This window comes from Pantherophis guttatus, chromosome 3 (assembly GCF_059756535.1).
Source record: "Pantherophis guttatus breed Tessera chromosome 3, ASM5975653v1, whole genome shotgun sequence".
Lineage (NCBI taxonomy): Eukaryota > Metazoa > Chordata > Lepidosauria > Squamata > Colubridae > Pantherophis > Pantherophis guttatus.
In genome coordinates this window covers 148656677-148681730 of record NC_142065.1, presented here as the reverse complement: position 1 = coordinate 148681730, position 25054 = coordinate 148656677, and the positions used below count along the sequence as shown (strand labels likewise).

Genomic DNA, 25054 nt, shown 5'->3' with positions numbered 1-25054 from the left:
ACAGCAAACTAACAATTCTGTTTATTAAGTACTACATTAAAATATCCCGCTGTACCCTTGGAATTTGCTGTGGTGCCCTGGAGTGCAGCAGCAGAGTGTTTTAGAACTATAGTTATATGCTGTATTTTTCTTAAATGAAAAGTATTCATTGAGTTTTTGGGACAAAAAGGGCTTTATATTTTGTTTAGGTATATATTGTTTCCTTAATGTAAAAGGTAATCATATAATTAATTCTATTATTGTGAACTTTAAAAGGAAATAACGAAGTTTGAAAATTTATATGTATAATATATACATAAAAATATGACGCTACAATTTTATTTTACTTTTATCCAATAAAAACAAGCAAGCAAAGAAATTCAAATATCATTAAGGAAGAGAGGGGAATCCAAGTGGCAGTAGAACAACTTAAAACATCCAAACCCCTAGTGGAACAAGTTATGGACCCCGGTTACTTATATGCATGCTTTGACACGATGTGGTTTTGCAAAGAATTAAAGTGTATTAATTCAATATTGTTTAAAGAAAACCAGAAATTGACTTGCTTATATATTGACTGTTTCATAACAACTGTATTATTAGAAAAGGAAAGCAAAATATTTTGAGAAACATTATTTTTAAGAAATTTAAATTTTTGTAATCAGATACACTTGCAATTTCATAAGACATTTGAAACCCAAAAGATTTGTTAATTTCGCATCAAATACCTTTTAGAAATTCCTAAAGTCAATCGGATTCGTTTTCCACCTAGACCAGGTGCATTCTGACAATCTTGCAGTGCTCTCATCATATCGCCTTCATCAGAAAATCTGACAAAACCATAACCTCTGAGGAGTTTTAAAAGACAAACTTTAATAATACTTTAATATCAAAAAAGCACACATAATATTTTATTATCAATTATATTTTCACTGCACTGTGAATGGTTATTTAGAATATCATTTAAATAACACATTAGGGCATATTAACCCAACCTGAGTCTAAGAGTGCACACATTTTCAACAATCAGTGACATTAATTCTACTAAAGAAAATTATTTCATACAATCTATAAACAAAAATACCATTTAATTGTACCTGATCCCAATTAACGTGCCCATTTCTACAATATATCTGAACCATTTCAAATATGAGAAACTATTCTCTTATGCATTTTGCATTCAGTTATAAAATTATCTCATCTGAGTTTTAGAAGGAGAGCCTATATAGCCATCAAAGGCTGGGGGGGGAGGGGGAGGAGAGGAACATCAGGGATGACGACAAATGGGCAATCAAACTGCATGTGTACGTGATAGGAAAATTGGGAGGGTAGACAGGAGAGCTCAGGATCAGTTTGTGTCAGCACCCAAGGCCATGCACCCTGAAAAAAATGAGGATTACCATAAACATCTCAGCTTTCTCAAAACACCTAGGCAGACTCTTATTGGCTGAAGACAAGGGGGGAGGGCTGGGATGTGGGGGAGCTTTCTGTATTGTTTTGAGCGAGTGTGGGAAATTTAGTTCTAGTCTGACTTTAATACAGCCAGCATCTTTTAGTAAAAGAGCCTATCACTTCAACCAAATGGAGTCAAGCATCTTTCTTTCCTAAGGAATTAGATTGGGGCAGGTCTGACAGAGCCTCTTTCTAAAGCATTAACTGATATAAAGCAGATATCTCAAAACATGTATTTCAATAAAATTATTGTTGTGGTCCGCTAGCAGCCTGCGGAGCTGGCAGCGGAGTTGGACAACGATGAGGCTGAGGAAGAACATAGGCCAGTCCTGGAGGCTGGGGAAGGCCCGTATGAGGGCAATGCGTCAGATGCAGAGATGGGGCCAGGGCCATCGGGGAGTGAGGTGCGGACTCCAGAGCCTCCAGAGACTGATAGGAGTGAGGCAGAGAAAGAGGAGGAGCCTGTTCCTAATGCACGCATGAGAAGAGCTGCCAGAAGGCAAGAGCAGCTCAAGCAAAGAGAACAACTCGGGAGTAGGTCCAAGAGATGATTGGCCCCTCCCATAAGGCTTAAAACAGACCAGCAACGGCATTTGGGCTTTGCCGGAAAACAACGTTGGTAGCTTCTTCTTCGTCTACGTCTTGTATTTATTTTTGTATCTGTGACTTTTGAACGTTTGCCAAGAAAGGCCTTTGGCAGTTTGCCTAATTGGACTAAGGTTTGCGATAGGACTGAGGAATTTGTGTTGGGAGGAATTTGCTTTAATTTAGTTGAACGACGCTGGGAATGAAGTAATTCTCAGCTGTTCGAATAAAGTTTGTTTTTTTCACTGACTGTTTTTCCTACTACTTACTTGGGCCTGGGTCACAACAATTATATCCTTCATTCATATATCACAGTGTACCACATAACATTAAAAAACAAGAATACAGGACAATGCTGATTCAACTATCTCTGATTGACTTAAAATTTTTTGAGAAAACACAACATTTAGGTTTTGATGTGATTGAGAAATCTGTATTGCATACACATGCACACACACACACATTTTAATTCATAACATGCTACCTGGAATATCCCAGCAGATCTGTGGCCACTTTACAGTCTATACATGATGGATACTTTTTAAAAAAATAGTCATACAGCAAAAAGTCATCCACTTCAGGAGTTAACTCTCCTACAAATATTGCAAATTCAGGCCTGGAAAATTCTGCCCTAACAAATTCTTGCCTTACAAATTCTGGCCTGGAAGAAATTAGAAGAAAAAACATGATTAATCATCTTGCAATGTAAACCTCAGAACCCTGTCTCCACTAGATTACTTTCCAGTGAATGTAACTCAGAATACCTACCTAGGATTGATCCAGCCAATACTTGTTTGTCCTTATTCATGGTGCATCACTAGCACCATACACAGAAAAAAGTATCATGTCTGAACAATATTCCTCTTTTTTTTTAAGTAAGCAGACTGAAGAAATCTACTTAATCCTATGCAATAAACTTGGCTAGTGCTAATTTCAGTTACAAGCAGATCATGGATAATATAATTGGCCTTGCGCTTTCTGTAACTCAAAACAGCTTTCCTCAATGCACTTAATCCAAATACTTCTACCAATATTTATGAGAGAAAGTACCATTTTAAAAACTTGCTTCTCAACAATTACTTCAGAATGACCAAAGACAACAAATTTAAAGGTTATTGGGGCACTTAATGAAATTGCATTTTCTTTTTATTTGCTCATTGGGGTTATGCCCTGGTAAATGGATTCATCCATGAAGTGTCTTAAAATTATACAAAAATAATTTCTTTTGAATTTTCAAATTTAGCTACAGTTTAGGATTTTCTGATGGCTATGTCATTAAAATAGTAAAGAGATTCAACTTTCTCAGTTCAAAATTAGCAGGAAATGCATTTAATCTGAACCCCTTAAAATTAAAAAAAAGAAAAAACCCTCCCTCCCTACATTTTAAGTTATCTACTAATTCTATTTTGTTTTGCTTATACAATTGGAACTGTTTGAAACTTTCTAGTCCTATCAGCTTGTTAAATATTTTGATGTCTTTTTACGAGTTATTCAGCACGTGTGTATCTAACACAAAGATGTAGTTTTACATTCCCAATTCTAACTTTGTTAAATAGAAGACAAAGTGATCAATAGAGGCATATACAACAGAACCATCCCTTTTATATTTCAGATTAACCAAACATTCTCCAAAACACTGTTTTAAGTACTAGTGTTGTTCTGAACCAAACAGTAAACACACACACACATATACACATACATTTTAGCTTAATATGTCAGCAAACATACTAAACAATGCCAATTTAATACATACATCCTATCTACATACTCCATTCAGTTGAAGACTGAATAACAAGTAACCTTCAAATAGTTTTATCATTAATTCTCCTGGCAAATAGAAAATTCAGTAACTAACTTGTGATAGTTTGAATCTAATTAGAAACTATATTTCTTTGTTTCTATGACATTAAATAAAACTCCATAGCTTAATTTATGGAAACAAATGATGCTTGCCAATATCTTGCAATAACCTTCATTTGTAATTCAGATACCAACTGTGATGCTATCAATAGGCTTCTTGGCTTTCTAACATTGGCAAGGCTGTTGTGAATTTTCAGCATGCATCCTCCAAAGTGAAGTTTATATAATGCAGAATGTAGCAAACCTTCAGCATCGAAGAAAAAACGTCCAACAGAAAATCACATTTTATGTAACACCAAGAAGGTAAAATTAAGAAACCTTCTGAGAAGCAGTAATCAACCCCAAAGGGCCAAATGCAGCCATCACGCTGAGAAGTTCTCCAGATGCTTGTCGAACAATTGCCTAGTGCTTTTTTTTACTTACTTCATTTCACATTTTTTCAGTTCGTATCCACTGAACCTTTGAAAGTTACTAACTAAATTTAACACTTCTGTACAACTGCCTTTTTATTTTTTGTTTGTTTTTAGCTATGTGATGAGCAGTTTTTCAATTCACAAAGCTTTAAAAAGAATCTGAGGACTATTGAATGTGTCGGTTCTGATTAACTTCTCACTACTTGATTTAGGTATTATATACAGACAAGAGCCAGTTTTTTTCTTGTCAGTTTCAAGATTTCTTCACCTGCTTGGAATACTAGTAAAATCTGGTCTTCCTGCTCTTGCTTTACTCTTTTTCTTCCGTTTTTTGTGGGGGGATCTCCACCACAGAGGCAGGCTTTCTTTGGCCTTTCCCACTGTATCCTGCTAGAATGAAAAACAGTTATACAGTATTTCATCTCAATTAAATGCCTCCCTCCCTCTCCCGATCACCACCTCGGTGATTTCCCCATATTCACCTTTCCCTTGACAGAAGCCTGGGGTCCCATCTCTCCCTCCGCCTCCCATGAGGGAAAGCAGCCTCTGGGGAAAATGCCTGGCAAAAATAACAGAGCCAAAGGATTGTATGAAAAGCCATATTCCCCTGACTTAGTCAAGCTGGCTATCGGAGTTACTGCTTTTCACGCCAACATTTTGACTCCCTCGGCTTCCTTCATTTAAAAAAAAAGTTAATCATTAGAGGCTGACTGAGCATGTCATTTAAGATTTTTGTTTTCCAAAAGGACCCTGCTTATTCATTCAGAGAAACTACAGCAGAATAAGGTGTAGAGCCAGGTCACTCTTTCTGTTTATTTAAATACAGAAAACGGACTTGGGGCTCTTCTGTAGTAGGCTGTTGGCCAGTATCTCAAGAAAATTGTTTGGAATAAGTCTACAGCACAGCCGAAGGAACTCATGTCTGGTTTTCACAACAGTAACATGCAAGTGACAAAAGTGTCACATTCAAAAAAAAATAAAAAATAAAAGCCAGCAGAGGCATATGGGAAGGAAAAGGGAAGGAGGCCGTAACCAAAGGTAGACAGTAATCTCACCTCAGGGATACACATTCAACGTTTTTGTTAAGTTTTACTTACATGAATGGTAGTAGTTCCAATGAAGGCATCTTAAATAGTGAGTGTTATAGGAAAGTCCCACCACAAGAACTCACTGTGCAATAGTGCAGAAAGCAAAGTTTCGTGTTCTGTCCCCAAGCTGCTTCAGTTGGCGTGATTAAGGATTTCACAGCAGGGGAGAACAATTTGTCAGAAATTTATCTGAGGGAAATATATGGCTAAAAACCCATCATCCCTTCCCCAGGAGTACTGGGTTCAAATCTGCCATTTGCCAAGAATTATGGACAAGGTTGCGCTTCCCCCAAATTAGCTAATAATGCAACCGCATTTCTATCAAATTATCTTACCTGGCTAGCCATTGTAAAAAGCTATCTTCGCAAGAAGAAGTCTGTAGTAGCTGTTCTGATGCTGTATATATAAAAAAAGATAAGGTTTCATGTAAATAAGCCACAGATACACACTTTTGCAGATCAGCAAAGCAACCCTCGATGTTCATTATGTCACTGTACCAGAAACAACCACAATGCTCCATACTAGATGTCTGCTTCCTCTGATTTTATTGCCCTCAGTAAAGAAAGGTTGTATTTTTTCTATCTGTGGAATTCATTTTTCCAGTTCTAATTAAAATGTGCAATCCTAAAATAGAAGTTATTTTTGCAAATTATTGTCACTAGGAAGTAAAGACAGGAAGAAAATATTTAATGATGCTCTCCCTTAATACATTTAAAATAAGGGTATGCAATATAGCACTGCTCACAATGTACACTTTTTTCTTACAACAGGCCAATCTACACAATTTGGGGATACATACATTTCTAGAAATGTTAGCTCTGGAACAGAAAGTGACAATATACTTCCACAACTGTTTCAGGAAGGAGACAGAACATTACAAAGACAGAATATTCCATGTTGTCCATAAGTAGTTAAAACAACTTTGAATACTGATTTTTCTTAAGATATAAAATATCTATCTATCTATCTATCTATCTATCTATCTATCTTTCTTCTTTCTTTCTTTCTTTCTTTCTTTCTTTCTTTCTTTCTTTCTTTCGAGCAGATAGCCATTCACAATTTCTTCTTTTTCCCTGCCTTTTGGGTCAATCGATTCCAAAAATCTCCCCATCCTTCAAAGCAAATATAGAGATGGAAGGAGGGCAAATAGAAGAATATCAGTCAATATGCAGATGGCATCTTGATGACAAAGAGCAGGGATACAACTCAAAAAAATATACAGGAACTATACACTATTCAATTTTGAAGTCTTATACTTTGAACTGGTCTACTATAAACATTTATTTGTATCCCTCCTTTATTATTTTTACAAATAACTCAAGGTGGTGAACATATCCAACATACTTTCCTCCTCCTATTTTCCCCACAACAACCCTTTAAAGTGAGTGACTGGCGCAAAGTCACCCAGCTGGCTTTTATGGCTATAGCAGGATTTGAACTCAAGTCTTCTACTTTCTAGCCTGGTGCCTTAACCACTATCTCAAGCTGGTTTTCATAAACAAAATGAATATTATGCAAACTATATCTTTTCCCCCTTATCTTTAATTTTTGTTAAATTATAATATAATAAGCATTCATTGCAATTGGTCCTGGCATGGTAGCATTTGAATTCATGGAATGCATTCTGCATTCATTCTTTTTGGTAGAATTATTTAATCAGTTGAATTCATTCTAAACATTATCAAAAATGATTCAATAAATAAGCTTGTAGCTGCTTAAAAACTATTTTATCATGGAAATTCTTATATATCACAACCAATGAACTATGCCATCTCAGTCATTCTACATAATATAGCCTTGTCTTAATTTTTAAAGTACTAAGATGCAATCATTATATATTTCATCATGAACATAAGTATTATGCTAATATATCATAATCTTTGGCATCAGTTATGCAGTAAAACAAGTTATTGCCATTTTGGAATGACAAGCCACTATCAGAAAGTACTCCATTTTGCAAAATTGTAGTGCAACTGGGCATTTTCCTTGTGTTGAAAAGGATCATGTAGTGTTTAATAAAAACACTCTCAATTTCTGCTGAGGATAATGCAGTTTGCTTGAACTATAACTAGTAAACTGCTAAAGATACAGGTAGTGCTCAACTCACCACCATAATCAAGCCCAAAATTTTTGTTTTAAGTGAGACATTTAAGTGAGTTTTGCCCCATTTTACAACCTTTCTTGGTACAGTTGTTAATGTTAAGTGAATATGGCTTCCACATTGAATCCACAAAAGGGGATCACATGAACTTGGGACATTGCAGTGTTCATGAGTCAATTGCCAAGCATCCGAATTTTGATCATGTGACCATGGGGATGCCACAATAGTCTTGTGAAAAACACCCATCACTTTTTTCAGTGCCATTGTAACTTTGAACGATCACTAAATGAACTGTGGTAAGTCAAGGACTACCTGTAATGCAGTTTGCTAGTTACAGTTGTTAACTCACCAGTTACAAGTATCTATATAACTTAACTGTTCTTTGTTGCAGTGTTATTTAAAAACAAAGTTTAAGAATTTAACAGCAGCCCTAATGCTTCAATATCATTGCAGGTAGTCCTTTTTTAATGACCATTCATTTAGTGACCAAATTTACGACACTGAACAAATGGTACTTAAAACTGACATGCCATACTAAGAGTTTGGAATAAATATAAAACAAGGTTCTCTGTGAAGCTGCCTCTTTGGGTGCCCCCCCCAAGAAGTTATTTTTAGAAAAGAAATATGGCAAAGCCAGACTGGTGGACATATGGTAATATATTATCTTTTAACTCTAGTGAACCTACATTAAAATAACGTGAATTAGAAGGTTATGTTTGCCATTGGTTTACATATCAACAACTGAAAGAACGATTTATATCAGATAAAAGAGTTGTGGGTTTGATTTTGCTAACAATGAATTGGAAATCTTACTGTAAGAGTAATGGTAGTAATGAGCTAAGATTTATAAAATGTTATTGACATTGAATTTGGAAAGTGAACATGAAAAACATTGTATGATTTAATGGGCAAGGAATTTTGGATATAATGTGATGTTTGAACAATGGGAAAATGTGGATGAAAGGTTTAAAATTTACACTAAACTATAAAAGAAAAAATTTATAAGATGATGTATCACTGGTATTAACACCAGATAAGTTATCCAGAATGTATAAATGTATTTCAAATGAATCTTGGAAGTGTAAAAGCAAAGAAGGAACTTTTTACCATTTATGGTGGACATGTGATAATTTTGGAGTAAGATTCATATTATAATATAGAAAATTCTTAAAAAGAAAATAAAAATGAAACCAGAAATTTTTCTTTTTGAGTTTAATCAAAAAAGACTTTGGAGGAAAAAATTGGAACTTTGCTCTTATATATGTTGACAGCAGCAAGACTATTATATACACAAAAATAGGACACTTCAATTTCCACTATGGATGAATGGCCAAGAAGCTGATGGAGTTGGCAGAAATGGCTAAATTGACTGTTTTGGTTAAAGAATATAAGTACCTTTGTTTCAACATGAACTTTGTACTTGAAGTGGAAAAAAATGAAACTTTGATTTTGGGTTTTACTGATTAGATTGGTACGTTTTTATAGAAATGGCTAGTTTATATTATTATCGAAAAACAAAAAGTTATGGTTTGATGTTAATGCTTTTTTTTACTGCAACAGAGGGAGTTGGAAGTCAATGTTTCTTCTTTTTTCCTGTTTCTCACTTTTCTCCCCCTCCCCCCCCACTGTGTCTTCCTATTTACTTTTGTATTTTATCTACAACTTAATAAAAATATTAAACTGAAATGGTAGTCAAAACTGTTTCAGTGCCCTTGAGGTCATGTGATCAAGGTTTGGCATTGGCAGCCCATGTGCATTTGCAAATGCACTTGACCTCTCCCCATGTCTGTCCTACAGTCTCTGCCCCCTTCCCCCCCCCTTCAACTATATTCTTCCTACCACTGCTGAAAAGGGCATGCTCAAAGTAGCTACTGGCTTTCATGCAGCTTCCCCTTCAGCAAGCAGTGAAGGTTAGGTGTAGCCATCCGGGAAGGTACCAGAGTGCAGGGCAACCAAAAGACAGAGATGGGGTGGGGAGACATAGACAGTTGAGGGGAGTTGGAAGTGGAGGTAAGAGTTGCAGGGCAGGAGAAGAATGAGGCCTGGACTAACAACTGCACCACCAGAACTGTCATCTCTAAGTAGTGCAGTTATGTTTCACTTAACAACTGCTTCATACAGCAACAGAAATTCCAATCTCAATTGGGTCATTAAGAGTGAGGACTACCTGTACCCTGCTTTCTATAAAAACACTTAACTCTGAACCAAACTGTAATTCTATATTCATTTAATACACAATCCCCAAATAAGGTATTTAATAATATATAAATACATTAAAACATACAAAAATTCATTTACAATAAAACTGCAGTTCTTAAAATGTAAAATTATAACCGAGTTAGATCTATTTTCTCCAGATAAGGGCAGCTTGGTATTGGTTCACTGGACAGAAATGGTAAATGCCATCAGTTTCACATTTTATAAATACAATTTCTGCTATTTACTTACCAATGTGTCAAATATACAAACTTAAGAAATTAAAAGAATTTAGGTGCAGAAGGTGGCAAGTACCAGAACAAGGTGAGACCTTGCCTCCAGTTATTTTAATCATCTAAACTGAAGTAACAGCAGTACTTTCTTCCGCTAAGGTTGTTCAAGAACTTGTGATTTCACTACAATAAAAACAAATAGTATAAGGATTAGAAAAAAATGTTTCATAACACAATCTGCATTGAACTTAATAGGTAAAAAAATAGATTATAATAAATATTTGCACATTTGGTTCAAACATGCACCTTAATATGATTTAGTTTAGCAAAGGGACAGACTTTTTTGTGATCATGTCCCAGCTTCCAATGTCTGCAGAAAGTACAGCTGGTGGTACCACAGTATCACTGGAATATGCCAACCCAAAATCAAGGAAAAAGTGTGTTTATTTTTTTTTATCTGCCAAATTTCAAATACATTTAAAGAATACAAATCCCAATGGCGCAAAATAAGTGGCAATTTTTCATTCTTTTTAAATTAGAAAATAATTGGAGTATGAATTTCTGAGAAAAACAGGCCTGACCTCTAAATGGTTGCTATTCATTTCTGTATGTTTTTAGTTTTTAAATATATTTTTATTCAAAACTAGGGAAATTCGGTTTTTAGACAGAAGTGTGCTTATTTCTCTTTCTCTGTTCAAGCCCTCTGTTATTTTTAATCTGCCAACGTTTAATTTGGAATATGTAATTTTGAGGTGGGAGGAAACCTTCACTACCAATGGAGCTGTGCCTACTTAACACCAGCTAAAATTAAAAGGCTATTTTTAAACGTAACACAGTTGTAATGCTAAGCTTCGTTGTTGGAAAATAAACCTCAATCATTTCGATAACGCTCACTCTGAAACACCGACGTTGGAAGATTACAATCTTCAAATGAGAAAACTCCCAAATTGCAATGGATTTTTTAAAAAGGGGAATTCAAAAGGTAGAGGGCTGTGCGCATGCGCAGAGGTAGGCATGAACATGTTATCTCATACATGCGAACCTATTCATATGCTAACAGGCTTCTCGCCCCGCTTATATCCCAGTTATCATTAAAAGCAGTTCCAGAAAGACCATCCAGAGACAGCTTAAATGCATTCCAAAGGGACTGGACGGGAAAAGAGGAGGAAGAAAAGGCACCAGCGCGTGCTAGGCCTCCCTATTGGGGGCGGGGCAGAACTCACGCGGTGCTTAGCGAAAAAAAAAAGCCGGGGAAGCATTCGGAATTGGCAATATCTTAATACTAATTGCCCATGAGGCGAAGGACCCCGTCCCTTTCCCCTCAAACCCCGAATACTAACATCACCTTCCAGACAGCCGCCATCACCAGCCGTTTGGAGATCGCAACGCTCCCTTCCGCCGTCGTCGTCGTCGTCCTCCCCTCCCCCGTCTTCCCTCCCCTCCACGGACTTCCGCCCGGGGTTGTCTTCGCGACTGCCTGTTTCCGTTTCTTCCCTTTTTTTTTTTTTTTTTTAACCGAATCGTTCCTGGCCTCTCCCTCCCGCTCCCAAGCGACAAAAGAAATTCAAAGATTCAGTCTGAAAACGGGGAGCGGCCGCCAACTTCGCGGTTCCTCGCTTCAGGCGGTGGAGTAGACACCTCCCCCCTCCCCCCCGCCGAGGCAAAAACGGACAGGCGGCCAGGAGGCCGCGCTACAACTCAAGACAGAAAAGGACCCCGCGCTAAATAGGCGTCGCTAAGGAAGGCCGAGAAATGGAGGTCCTGGGGGGATGTTACGAACAGATTCTGTTCGGATTCTCCATACAACCGGCCGAGGTAAGTTTTTTTAAATTAGGGAGAAGTGGGGAAGCACAGAAAAGGCTAGAGTTTTCAGTCGCTGACGCGTCTTTTAAACTCACCACGAGGGCCGCAGGCTGCGCGAGCGCCGCCGGAGTCTCGAGCTACCAAACGCGTGCGCGAGGGCAAGGGGGAAGCGCGTGAGCTCGCCTTCGTCTTGCTCAGTTTCCTTCCCAGAAGCCTTGGCGGCCCTGGCTCGTGCTCGGCTCCGCCTCGTGAGTTCCGGACGTGGTCTCGCGAGGGGTGGGGGTAGGGGAGCTGCGGGGGAATAAAAAAAAATGGGACGTTCCCGCCCAGTCGGCCTGAGACGTTTTTCCCTCACGGCTCGCGTTGCCTCTCCTTTCGGGCAGCGAGCGTTGTCGTCCGTGTGGGACGACGTCATTCGCGGCAGTTTTTGTTTTTTTTTAAAAAAAAAAAAAATAGGGCAATGTGATGTCAGCCTTTAGCCTTTAGCTTCAGAGAGGGCGGTCTAAAGCGGGTTCGATAGAGGGTTAACTCCTCCGAAGTTGATGGTTGTAAGCAACGGGTTTTCCCAACCTCCATACAGGAAAAAAACCGCAAAACGTGGGTTCCCAATTTAAACGTGGCCGGAGTTTTATGGGAAGCCATAACACGGGAGGGTTCGTTGCTTCCGCGGAGCTCATGGTTGTCACCTGAAGGAAACAAGATTCCCCCCCACCCCTTTTATTGAAATGCTGTACGTGTTAGTACATTGTGTGATTTCAATGCAGTGAATTTTCTATAATAAAATTAAATTATTGGCGGTGTATTTTAAAAGCTTAAGATATTGAAAATAAAAAGAAAAGTAAAAATTATATCTGTTAATTGCCATTTAGAATCTCAGTGTTTTAAACATCCAAAGTTGTATACTGTATGATTTTAAAAAACCCCACTGCAGTTCACATCAAAGTATTGGTTGCATAATAGTCTTGAACTAATTTCTTAATAGCAAGACTTCCATTGTATTGTTATTTAATGTTTGTGTGTGTGTCTAAAGGAAGCAAAATTTAACATAACTTGCATCAGGACTTTTTCTGTATTCCTCCTCCTCCTCTATTAGGTTTACATAGCCTCCAAAGTGGAAAGACTCAAGGCAGCTTACATTAAAACTCAATAAAAGTAATCAATCAAAGAAATGCAAACCTATTGATTTGCCATCACTACCACCATTAGTAGTGTAGCCTGAGGAGGAATTGGTTCATGTAATGGATACAAAAGAAATCAATGGATATTAAGTTTGCTAGTTAGTCTAGAAAAGCTGTTGGTATGCTTCATTTTTTGTTTATTTAAAAGTGCAATTTGATTGCCTGAAGTAAAATTAAGAACTAAGCCTTTAAAAAGTAAATATTTTGTAAAAAAAAAAAAAAGGGTTGTGGAACAAGAAGAATGTCAGTGGTCTACATAAAACAACATCCTTTAGTTATGGAGAGACCTTTCATCCAGAAATCGCTAACAAAATCCAGTGTTCTTTTGGAAAATAAATATGTGTCACAAGCTTTCATTTTGTAGAAATGCAGTTAAATTACATAGATATCATTTTAACTGAAATTAGTTGCATATTCTAAAGTCCAGAGGCCATGAAATAGATATGAAATAGCCCACTAGGTATAATGGCAGTAATTGACAATAACTGCAGCTAACTGAAGTAGATGGAATTGGTTTCTGATCAGTGGGAAAAGACTGGAAGTATCATGGTTTGGTTCATGAGGTCTGTTTTTACTTTCAAACTGAAAAATGCCTGTCTCTGTAAAGTAGATAGTTTGGAATCACAGCAGGATAATCTGCTGTAATAATCTACTTCAAAAGCATTTTCTAAAGATATAATTTCTATTTTAACAATTCTACTAATTTATACTAAAATAATCTGTCATCCTTTATTTTGAAGACGAATCTTAAAGCTTAGTACTGAATGTTTCCATTCAAGCATTTGAGTCAGGTTATGTCATTCATCAAAATGTTTGATGAGCATTTGGAAGATATGATGCTAAGTATGCTAGATGAAGATCTGTGAAGATAAGTGCTTTTCAAACAAGTTTTTACTTTTTAAAAACAGTACACTGGAATGTTAATAGGAAAATCAGAGTAGCTGATTCAACTGATTCTTAAATTTTATTCCTAATATTTTTTATTTTCAGAACTGGGCAGTTGCTCCTGATTTTACTCATCATGCACACAGTGCTTCGCTATCGGCAGTAGCTGTGAATGAAAGATATGTAGTCACTGGAAGCAAAGATGAAACTATACAAATCTATGACATGAAAAAGAAGGTAGAACATGGAGCATTGGTACACCACAATGGTAAGAAGTTCATGCTTCTCATTTTAAGTTGGGTAAGTGAGGTATAGTTCTCAGCAGGATTGCAGTATAGTGAAAACTCATTTTGAGAAGTTTCCATTTTTCACAAATGTATGAAATTGAAGGGTATGTAACCTGTGGAGCTTTGTAATTTGCATAATCACATTATTATAAAATTATCTCGCTTTTAATTTGTGTCATTTATCTAACGTTATGCAGTTCCTATTAATTTCATTGGTAGAAAGAACTATTATGTTAATGAACGGGAACATCAGAAGGGGCAAAGGCTCCATTTGTATATTAATTTTTTTTATTAAGAATATAATCTAGTATTTGGTTATATTGACAAGCATTTGTTTCCTATTCTGAGATTCAAAAATAATGTCTTTCTTGATGCCAAGAACTGAGAAGTTTAACAACAAATATGCCTCTTCAAAAGAGAAATGGAACCAAGTACCTCCTTATTAGACTTTCAAGTAAGAATGCTAATAGGAATTGCCCTAATGGGTTCAAAAGGGGCAGTTGTTAAGGTTCTCACTACCAAGAATATGTCCTATGCAGCAAAATAGTGAATCACGGGTTGAGAGAAGGAGCAATCTCCTGAGGAAGCAGTGCACATGAACATGGCCTAAAAGGATATCCTTACCGGAGAATAGAGCCTGAAACAACTATCTATGCAGTGTTTGTGGCTAACTTGCTTTTTACCCCTGCTGATAAAAGGACTGTCATTTCAGGGACCCCTGTTGCTGATACCATAGATTCCTGTCTTTGCCCTACTATGAGAGCTAGTTTGGGTTAAGGTATCAGATTAGAAATCAGGAGACCATGAGTTCTAGTCCTGCTTTAGGCATGAAAACCAGCTGGGTGGTTTGGGCCAGTCATTCTTTCTCAGCCCAGGATTGCTGTTGTGGGAAAATAGGAGGAGGAAGGCATATTAGGTATGTTCACCACCTCGAGTTATTTACAAAAAATAATAAATGCAGGATAATAAATAAAATTTAAAAGCATGCCAAGACATTTGTAAATTTGTAGGGATATAAAAATTATGATTTTGCTATAAAACCATTTTGAAATATTCTTCATTTTAAACCAAAAGGCTTGAATAGAATTGTTCTCGTTGATTTTCAGGCACTGTAACCTGCTTGGAATTCTATGGGAATGCTCATCTATTGAGTGGAGCTGAAGATGGTCTCATATGTATTTGGAATACAAAAAAATGGGAATGCTTGAAGTCAATTAAGGCCCATAAGTATGTTCTCCTTTCTCTGATAATAATTCTATAATAATTTGGATCCATAGCTATGTAAGCAGAGTTCTATTTCCACAATAGTGCTTGTTTGCTCCTGTCTGAAAAAAATGTTCAAAAAATTCAAAATTCTCCAGAATGATATTGTATACAGTGGGGAAAAAATGAAATAGATGATAAAAACTAAATTCCCCATCTTTTGCTTTAAACCTCTTTTTCATTTTTCATTATGTTTCTTTGCTTCTCCACGACTAAAGCTTGTGTTGACTATGTATCATGTATGTAGAAGTTCAGAAACAATAAAAATATAGTATAAAACACAAAGAAAAGTGATAAAGTAACAAAAACCTAAGGACCTAACCACTAATTTTTGTTAAAATCAAAACTGATCTCAAAATATTGGAGAAGGAAACTACTATAATTACAATTGCTAGAAATTAATTTCCCTGTTTCTACCATCAGAACTGACATATAAGGTCAAACATAAACTTAATATAATACTTACATTTACTTGGAGGTCATATTATGATTGAATATATTGATAATGGTCTATTTGTATTAAAAATCTTGATGCTTTTTATTTATTAGGGGCCATGTGACATCTCTTTCTATTCATCCTTCTGGAAAGTTGGCTTTATCAGTTGGAACAGACAAAACATTAAGGTATGTCATAATACTGCAAATGGCCTTAGTTTTATTTAAGATAATACTATTTTTAGAACTTCAAAGCAATTAGCTGTTCCAGGCTGTGAGAATAAATATCAGAGATGTTATTGCTAAACAAGTTAACAAATTTATAAGACACACAAGTATCAAGAATAAAAATAATCTAATTTAATAAATGACAAGGTATAAATGAAAAGAAGCTGATAATGGCTGCTTCCAAAACTATGCAGATGAAGTTTTATGCTCTCTACTTTGCTGTCTTGCCATCTCCATTTCCAACTTCCATACATGCCTTAAAGCTTCTCTGGTGGAACATGATTCTTTCTAAAATCAAGAATGTTATTTGAAAACCAGTTTGCATACAATGCAATATTCAGATGTAAGAAACTGCTTCCCATTCACAGGAATCTTATCAGAAATTTGAATTTGTGAATTTACTTGATAAGGTCAAGATTACAGAAAAATATTGTTAAGATTTCTCAAGGATGCGGTGCTAAAGAGAAATCTAATATACTAGCCTGTAAAAAGTAGTCCCTCTAGGAATGTTTTAGTGAAAGCTTCCATTCTAGCAGACTTTTACAGCAGGCTGCCTGTTAATAATCTAACAAAATCAATTTTATAAATAAATACACTTAGAATTAAATCTAATGATTTTGAAACAGCTCTTGTTTTAAAAATACACACAGACCGACCCACACATTTAAAGTGCATTTACAAACATATTCCAGTTTGGTGGGATGGTAATCATACGTACAGAAATGTTCAAGCTTTTCAGATCCAGGACCAATAAATAGGGTGCTACATAAACTAAAACCTTATATTTATTTTAGCTTAATTTTTCAGAACAGACATCCTATACCTGTGATGGTGAACCTATGGCATGTGTGCCAGAAGTGGCACACAGAGCCATCTGGGCATGCCAGCCATTGCCCGTTGCTCTTCTGGGTTTCAGTGCGCATGTGCGCGCCAGCCAGTTGGTCTTCGCGTACGTAGGAGCACCAGAAACTGGAAGAACAGCTCCCCGGCGCACATGTGCACGCCAGAAACCAGAAGCTCAGTAGTCATTTAATAGTCACCCATTTTAACTAACTCTCAAATTATAGTAACATTACCTATGGAACAAAATAGTTGTTTTGTAGCTCAGTCCGACTCTTAAGGCTGAACAATAATCACTGTATCTCTCTTGGTAATGCTACATATGATCAAGAGACATAACCCAGAACAGAGTTTTTAATATCAAAATACTGTGAATGCATTTATTTTTTGAAAAATAAAATGCTAATGCTAAGAATATGTCTCTTAAATGTTGCCAATTAAGTCACTTAAATATGTTCTCATCTTTTCACTCACTTAATAGCTCTCACGATCAGGAAGTTCCTCCCTAGTTCAGATTTGGATCTCTCATAGTCAAGCTTCCAACAGCTGGTTCTTGTCTTATCCTAGGTGTTACTTCTCTGTCTTGTGATAGCCCTTCATGTGTCAGAAGGTTGCTATCATGTCTCCATTTTATTTTTTTTTCCTTAAAGCTAAACATACCAAGTTGCTTTATAGTATAAGCCTCTAAGCCCTTTACCATCTCTGTTCTCTGCACTCTCAAGGTTTTCCTCAAAAGGAAACCATATTGCCTATAATTTGTACCAACATCTATGTTCTACCATAATTACCAAAATGAAAATGATTTACTTTCCTTATTGGTGTACAACAACCTTGCTAATTAGGAAGAAGTAATGGACAAGTTAATATTGTAGATTCAGGTTCATGGATAAATATTTTATCAGCAGCTTTAACTCTTTAAATATTTCCCTTTAATATAGGGAAGTTAAAATTCAAGATAAAAAAAATCAGAGTTTACTTTTAAATATTTCTTAAATTTTAAAATAACCATGTTATCTTCATTTCAAAAGATATGTATTGGTATTTTTTTTAGAACATGGAATCTTGTAGAAGGAAGATCTGCATTCATAAAAAACATAAAACAAAGTAAGTATATTCCTTTGCTATTTATTTTTGTTTATTCTCCATTATTTAAATTTATCAAACCTTTACATTAGCTTTCACTGTCTAGTGAAAGTAAAACTTGGAAAATAGTAGTGTGTGTGTGTGTGTGTGTGTGTTCATTCAGTCAGTCAGTCTTGTTCAAAATGCACTAAGCCATCTTTGTCAAGGACCATCTCAGATTTTTTTATAAAATTCTACTGCAGATAACTACCCTTACTGGTAATAGGTTGAATGTGCAGTAATAAGAACTCAATGAATTTTAAACTGTACGATAGGAATTCAACAAACCTTTGAAAACTGAAAGATTGTTTGGGTATGGCAGTTTAAAATTTGTTGAGTTATTATTCCATATTCAACCTATTGCTCTTTAATAATATTTACAGAATAAAGAAAGCTGGCATAGTAGACTGCATTCTGAAGAGGCTAAAGCGGAGCATTCCTGTTACTTTGTGACTAGCCATATCCACATGGCAGATGCTTTGTGTATGGTCAAGTTCCATGATCATAGCCATTATTGTGCAATACTCATTAGAGTTCCAAATGTGCTCATTGATCCTGTCTGCCCTTTGCAACAGAATTCTCCAGAGAGTATATAGCTGCCATCCTGAAGATGTTCTAAAAGGCACTGAAAATCTGGCTGTTTTCTCAGTTCTTTTGTCAGAATGGTTGGGGTAAAATTGTGCACTTTTTGTGATGTTTTTAGGGACTCTTGTCATCCATTTCTTCATTTTATTGTTCTAGTTCTTTATTATGTAATGTGCTCAGAGTAGTTTGGAATCAGACATTCTTTAAATCTCTAAGTAATCAAATCAAGAAATCATTGTCTTCTACTGTATTCTGTTAATGGAATTAGCTTCTATTCAACTCAAAGATATTTAATATCAAGCAATTTAATTTAGAACCAAAATCTTTTATAAAACAAATACCTTGATCTATGTTCTTTCATTTTTTAATTTCATTTCATATATTTAATTTTGAAGAAAAAGTCAAGGAATTGTAACATTTGTGACAATATCTGAAAGTATAATTAGTAGTGATAGAATATCATTTCTACTTTCTTTTAACCATATTCTCTAAGTAACCTAAGTAATAGAATATTAAGAATCTAAGTATGTTATATAAATACTACCTATTGAAATAACATATTGTACCAAACAGAGAAGATGGAGCAATTGATGGTCTATAGATAAATCTACAGACTAGATTTAATAATATGGATTGAGCTATATTAACACTTTATGAATATACTTTTAATTTCTTCAAATGTCACATTTAATCACTATTCTGTATATTTTCTTTTAATTTTATTAGAACTTATATTTTGGTTGTATTTCATCTTATCTTCTGGTTATATTTCACTAATCAAATGTTTTTTAAAAAGAACATTTCTTTTTTAAAAAAAATATTTTATTAATTATGTGCCATTAAGTTGCTTTCAACTCCTAGTAACCACATATATAGATTTTGTCCATGACGTTCCATCTTTAACCTTGTCCTTCAGATCTTACAACAGTATACTCATTACCACCACAGAAAGAATCCTTTTTCTTTCTGTTTTTTGTTCTTTTCATTTTCTTTGCACTTTTCTTAGTATTAGGGCATTCTCCAGAGAACTAAGTCTTCACATATTTCCAAAGTAGGATAATGTGAGACTGGTCATTTAGACCTTGAATGAGAATTTTGAGTTGATTTGTTTCATTAGCTTGTTGTCTTGGCTCTTCATGGTATTCTCAAGGGTTTTCTCCAATACCAAAGTTTTCCTATTATGCTTTTTCAAATTCCAATTTTTAGTTTCTTAGAGCACTGGTCCCCAACCTTTCCAGCTTGGTGGCCCAGCTGGGGGGGAGGGGAACTGGGCCACACAAGAAGTGCGCTGGTGTGCACAATTGCAGCTTGATTTGCACAAGCATCAGGCTAGCACATGCACGAGTGCCCACTGACCCACCACTCACACAAGTTGAACTGCACGCATGCATCCACTCACATGGCCCAATTCCAAATAGGCCACAGCCCGGTAGTGGGCCATGGCCCAGCGGTTGGGAACCCCCTTTCATAGAGTATCACAGGGAATACCATTGCTTGCATAATTCTAACCTTTATAAGAATAGTCATCAAAGTCTTTGAATATCTTTTCCAAGGCTATCATAGCTGTTCTACTACCAAGTGCTGGTGGTGATGTATTTCTTGAATTTTAACATTTAGATCTTTATTAATAGATTATACATAGTAATCTATTAATGGATGATTAATATTAATTTTAAGAATTTTTGTTTAACATCAAAAGAGAAACGGGCTAATAAATCTTGAATTCCAGGAGTATAAAATGTGTAAAGGCATTAAATTCAAGACAGGTTTTTCTTAAAATAGTAATAAATAAACATCTATTCACTACGTAGAGCCAAATCTCATCTGCATTAGATGACTCCTGTGATTTAATTGTTCTTTCTCAAAATCTATATGATTTATATTTCTTAGATGCTCATCTTGTTAAATGGTCGCCAAGTGGTGAGATATACGTGGTGGCTATAGCTAACAAAGTTGATATATACGACCTGGAAACAGCTTCTATCAGTGGTACCATTGCTACAGAAAAAAGGATATCTTCAATAAAGTTTATCACTGTAAGTAGAAAAATAATGTCAAATTATTTAGAATGTTGTAAATGAATCCAATCTCATACATGCACTTTTGTTTCATGTTTTCTTAAAGGATTCCATACTTGCTATTGCAGGAGATGAAGAATTCATACGATTATTTGATTGTGAATCTCAAAAATGCCTTTGTGAATTTAAAGCTCATGAAAACAGGTATTTTTTCATAATTAAATAATTGCATATGTTTAAAAAACTTTAATTTTTAACATACTATTTACTTCTGAGTTTTGTTCAGTGATAGTATATGTAGTTGCCATAAGGTTGATATCAAAATTCAGTACTAAATTTTCAATGTTGGAGTATTTAGATCAGTCTTTCTCTGAGCATATCACTCTGAGCTCACCTTTGGATGAATTGTATTATAGCTCTGGTGCTGTCTTATTTATTTTGACTATTGGTGAAAATAGATACCATTGGTAAATCAGGCTCTCTGTTTCCTTTGCACTTTTTTCACATTTTAATCTGTCAGATAGTGTTTGGAGTACAGCAGAGAGGGATCAAATTAAGATACCATTGAATGATTCAAAGTTAATTGTTCTTCACATAGGGATAGAATTTGGTTAAGTAATAGTTGTTAGCATTTTGCAATACTTTGAGTATTGTGAATGTTCTTATTTTTTTAATTCATTTAAATTTAAAAATGTAATATCTCTTGATCCTTAGAATCAAAGCACTGTACAATTTCAAAATGGAAGGCTTACATATTCTAGTAACAGCATCAAGTGATGGTTACATTAAGGCATGGAATCTGGATATTGATAAGGTTTGTGTGTTATCAAATTATTCAAAATATTGTGAAGAATAGTTAGGATTGTATGAAAAATGAGAGATGACATTCCATTAATAATTACATAAAGAGCAAATAGTCTAATAGAAGATAAATGGCTTATACAGCTTGCCTATATAAAAATATTGAATTGAATGTTCATAAAAGAATGCTTTTTTACAAGGATGAGGGGAAGAACCCCACTGGATACAGAACCCTCTGGATATAGTCCTTAAAACTTAAAATTGTATCTAACTTATTTCACGATTTCCATGATTTCATGATACTTAAAGCTACAGTTTTAAGTGAACTCAGTTGGCTTGCTTTAATGTCAAGAGATTTATTTCTGAATAAACATGGATAGGGTTATGTTGCACTTTGCTTAGATGTGATTTTCAAGATTTTACAATTAATATGATACATATTTCATCTGTCTTCCTCTGTTATATTATTACATTGTTGGTTGATTGTTTATTTGTTTAATAATAATAAATATATACAGATAGCCCTCAATGTACAACTGCAATTAAGCCCAAAATTTATGTTGCTAAGTGAGACATTTGTTAAGTCAGTTTTCCCCATTTTATGACCTTTCTTGCCAAAGTGGTTAAGTTAGTAACATGGTTGTTAAGTGAATCTGACTTCCCCATTGACTTTGCTTATCAGAAGGTCACAAAAGATGATCACATGACCCCGATACACTGCAGCTGTCAATATGAACCAACCACCAAGCATCTGAATTTTGATCATGTGACCATGAGGATGCCACAGTGGTCATAAGTGTGAAAAACGATCATAGGTCACTTTTTCAGTGCCATTGTAACTTTGAACTGGCACTAAATGAACTGTTGTAAATTGAGGATTACCTGTATACCTGTACCTTACTCAGAGTGATTCTGGCAGTTGTATAGTTTTTTAGGGTTATGCAAAGCATTTGAGCAATGCTTTGTGAAATGTATTAGAATAAACAGAATACCTGTTCTCAGGGTGTTAAAGCAGCTGTGTCCATTTCTGTACACAGATAGTCTCAAAGGGACTGCAGCAAACTTATGTGGCTATGTTTGTTCAGCTGGGGAAAATCTTTCACCATGCTGCTTTCATGCTTTTGAGGAAGATTGCTTTGTTTTCACTAATGCATAAAGGGTTTCTTTCACTTGCTTTACAAAAACATTTCACATATGAATTGTTTCTGCATCAGAGTGAACTTGCAACATAGGTAAGCCTGAAAATAGTGGTGTACTCAAAGAGAGGAGCTGTCATTTGAAAAGGTAAACATGCTAGGGTTTGAAGCGGGTGAAATGTATTATTCAGATCCGGTAGCGATGGAGGCGGGTGGTTCGGAGAACCGGTAGCAAAAATCCCTGCTCCCTCCTCCCTTACCCAGCTTAGCCACGCAATCATCAGAGGTGTTTTTTTTATTTTTAAAAGCATTTTTTCTACAACCTCGGCCAACCTCTTTGGCCGAAAAAATGCTTTTAAAAGTAAAAAAAAAAAAAAAGCTTCTGATGATCGCGTGGCTCAGCTGGGATCATCACAGGCTTTTAAAAGCATTGTTTCTACAACCTCTTCGGCCGAAAAGGTTATGGAAAAAATGTTTTTAAAAGGAAAAAAGCCTCTGCTGATCAGGCAAGTCAGCTGGGATCGTCAGAGGCTTTTTTTTAAAAAAAGAAAGCCTCTGATGATCGTGTGGTTCAGCTGGGATCATCAGAGGCTTTTAAAAGCATTTTTTCTACAACCTTCAGCCGAAGAGGTTGTAGAAAAAATGGTTTTAAAAGTAAAAAAAAAAAAAAAAGTTGCCCACGCCCACTTAGTCATATTACCCCCACCACCACCAAGCCACGCCCACAGAACCGGTAATAACAAATTTTACATTTCACCACTGGTTTGAAGGTTTTGCTTTGCTTATTTTACAGTTAATTCACTGTAATCATTCACAAATAATTCCTGACTATATTTTATAAACTAATTCAGCATTCTCAAACTCAGGGGGATTGCAAGCAGCTTAAGGTGTAGAGGAGATGGTATTGTAATTGTTCTTATTTTTAAAAAGGTCTGCATAGAGAGGAACAGCATCATCAGAATTCAGTCCGGGCTTTGCTTTCCATTTTCTCTTAACAAGCCCATAGTGGGAAATATTTATTAAACGTACATTTATAAATAATTACGTATTGTATATTTTGTTGCCCTTTCTTTAACCTCAGAGAAATAATTAGTTTTATTTTGGGTTGGGAGATCATGATATTGGAAAGTTCAAAAATCACTGAATTAATTCTTATTCAGTAATCCAAATGAAATTCTGCAGGAATAATGGAAGCCTTCACTTTTATTCACCTGTACAATCTGCCTCTGAATAATTGAATTCAATTCTTTTTAACTTTATACTACAAAAATACAGTTTTTGCTATAAGTACAACATGGGTTGTTTACATTTATACCTCATCTAAGCATATTTCTTACATTGATCTTTCATTAGAAGCGTTGTAAATAAATTGTATCAAATTCAGTAAAATGGTGAGATTTGCAATCAATTGTTAACCTATCCTTTCGGAAATGTTCAGTGCAATGGATCTTAGTCCTAAGTAAATGGCTATAGCATGGCTTATCCTTAAATCAGCTTTCTAAGAAACAAGGTCAGTTAACAAGCTAGTTCTTTTAAGATAAGACTACACAAGTGCATTTGGGATTTTTTCTGTCGTGTCACCATATTTCTTCATACACCATTCAAATTTCAAATTTATTACCTTGAGTTCTTTGTAAAAAAAAATAGCAGGATATAAATAAACAAATAAATAAATACTGATAGATTTGCATAACTGGTATAAAATATTGTCTGAGGAAGAGAATGCTGCAGAACTTAATGATCTTCAATGTGATGAAAATTGCTTTAGCGGTTATAAAATGGCATGGTTATTTTTCTGGAGTTTATGTGAATAAATGTCTTGATTTTTTTTTCTTTTCAGATTGAGAATGCCCCATCGTTGCTATGTGAAATCAATACCAAAGCCAGGCTTACCTGCTTAGCAGTATGGCTCAAAAAAGATTTTGAAACAGGGCAGATCCCTGATGAAGCCACACCGTCTTCATCTCAGGGTATTACTGTAGAATTTTCTTAACATTTTGTCAAGTAAACCATAATTAAAATTATATAATTGTTTCATTGTTTTAATTATTTTACAGTACATGAAGCAGAGCAGCAGCCACTTAAGAAAAATAAAATTTGTTGGACTGATAGTAATAAACCTTCAGAGGAAAATGGCCAGAAAGCCGCTCTAAAAAGAAAATCAGGAAATATTCAGCAAAAGAAGAAGAAGAAGTTACAGAGATTAAAATAAATATGCAGTCATTATCATATTCCATACTAAATATATAATGAAGAACCAATTTGTTTTTCACTTTAAGACATTTTTCATTTTCAGTACCTTAAGAATATTTTATATATTAATGTTTCTACAAAATAGCTATTATATTTCAACGGTAACAATACCCAGATCTTGTTTTTAAGTGTGAAAATATAAGTCAATTATCTTACATTGTATGTGAAATGTCCTATTCTATTGTTATTTAAATTTATTTCCAAGTTGCTAATATATTTTGATATTTACTCATACTTTTAGGTTTTCTTAAAAGTCTTTTCATGGAGGCATTCATGTACAGCTAACAATATAAATTGTTACCTTACACATTAA

At 35.3% G+C, this 25054-nt stretch overlaps 2 protein-coding genes across 18 annotated transcripts in view; one reads left to right on the top strand and one right to left on the bottom strand.

Moving 5' to 3' along the window:
* LOC117672496 (tRNA selenocysteine 1-associated protein 1-like) overlaps nucleotides 1-12083 on the bottom strand; it is a 17127-nt gene extending 5044 nt beyond the window's left edge. The window contains exons 1-8 of one of the 15 annotated variants that reach the window (XM_087890327.1): nucleotides 11806-11967; nucleotides 9927-10090; nucleotides 5713-5773; nucleotides 5387-5504; nucleotides 4772-4848; nucleotides 4558-4679; nucleotides 2501-2677; nucleotides 708-827 (exon numbers count right to left, since the gene is read on the bottom strand). In XM_087890327.1, the coding sequence (XP_087746453.1) occupies nucleotides 708-827; nucleotides 2501-2677; nucleotides 4558-4679; nucleotides 4772-4801 (449 nt within the window). In that variant the 5' untranslated portion in view covers nucleotides 4802-4848; nucleotides 5387-5504; nucleotides 5713-5773; nucleotides 9927-10090; nucleotides 11806-11967. Of the gene's footprint in view, nucleotides 1-707; nucleotides 828-2500; nucleotides 2678-4557; nucleotides 4680-4771; nucleotides 5035-5386; nucleotides 5505-5712; nucleotides 5774-9926; nucleotides 10091-11252; nucleotides 11360-11805 lie in introns of those variants that run through there. The other 14 variants (XM_087890331.1, XM_087890329.1, XM_087890333.1 and 11 more) reach the window with 14 other exon arrangements.
* PAK1IP1 (PAK1 interacting protein 1) lies at nucleotides 11403-25054 on the top strand. 3 transcript variants are annotated; one of them, XM_034429171.2, is made up of 10 exons: nucleotides 11403-11722; nucleotides 13879-14041; nucleotides 15167-15287; nucleotides 15873-15947; nucleotides 17878-17930; nucleotides 20424-20569; nucleotides 20658-20755; nucleotides 21266-21365; nucleotides 24329-24458; nucleotides 24546-25054. In XM_034429171.2, the coding sequence occupies exons 1-10, from the start codon at nucleotides 11660-11662 to the stop codon at nucleotides 24698-24700; spliced, it is 1104 nt and encodes a 367-aa protein (XP_034285062.1). In that variant the 5' UTR covers nucleotides 11403-11659; the 3' UTR covers nucleotides 24701-25054. The 3 variants fall into 3 exon arrangements, with proteins under 3 accessions (XP_034285062.1, XP_034285063.1, XP_034285064.1); XM_034429172.3 differs by lacking the exon at nucleotides 11403-11722 and adding an exon at nucleotides 11942-12440; XM_034429173.3 differs by lacking the exon at nucleotides 11403-11722 and adding an exon at nucleotides 12024-12307.

What these genes read in the sequence shown, in the direction of transcription:
- PAK1IP1 (XM_034429171.2), top strand. Translation starts at nt 11,660, where the DNA reads ATGGAGGTCCTGGGGGGATGTTACGAACAGATTCTGTTCGGATTCTCC. An exon ending in TCTCCATACAACCGGCCGAG is followed by an intron (nt 11,723 to 13,878) that starts GTAAGTTTTTTT and finishes TTTTATTTTCAG; the next exon opens with AACTGGGCAGTTGCTCCTGA. An exon ending in GGAACAGACAAAACATTAAG is followed by an intron (nt 15,948 to 17,877) that starts GTATGTCATAAT and finishes TATTTTTTTTAG; the next exon opens with AACATGGAATCTTGTAGAAG.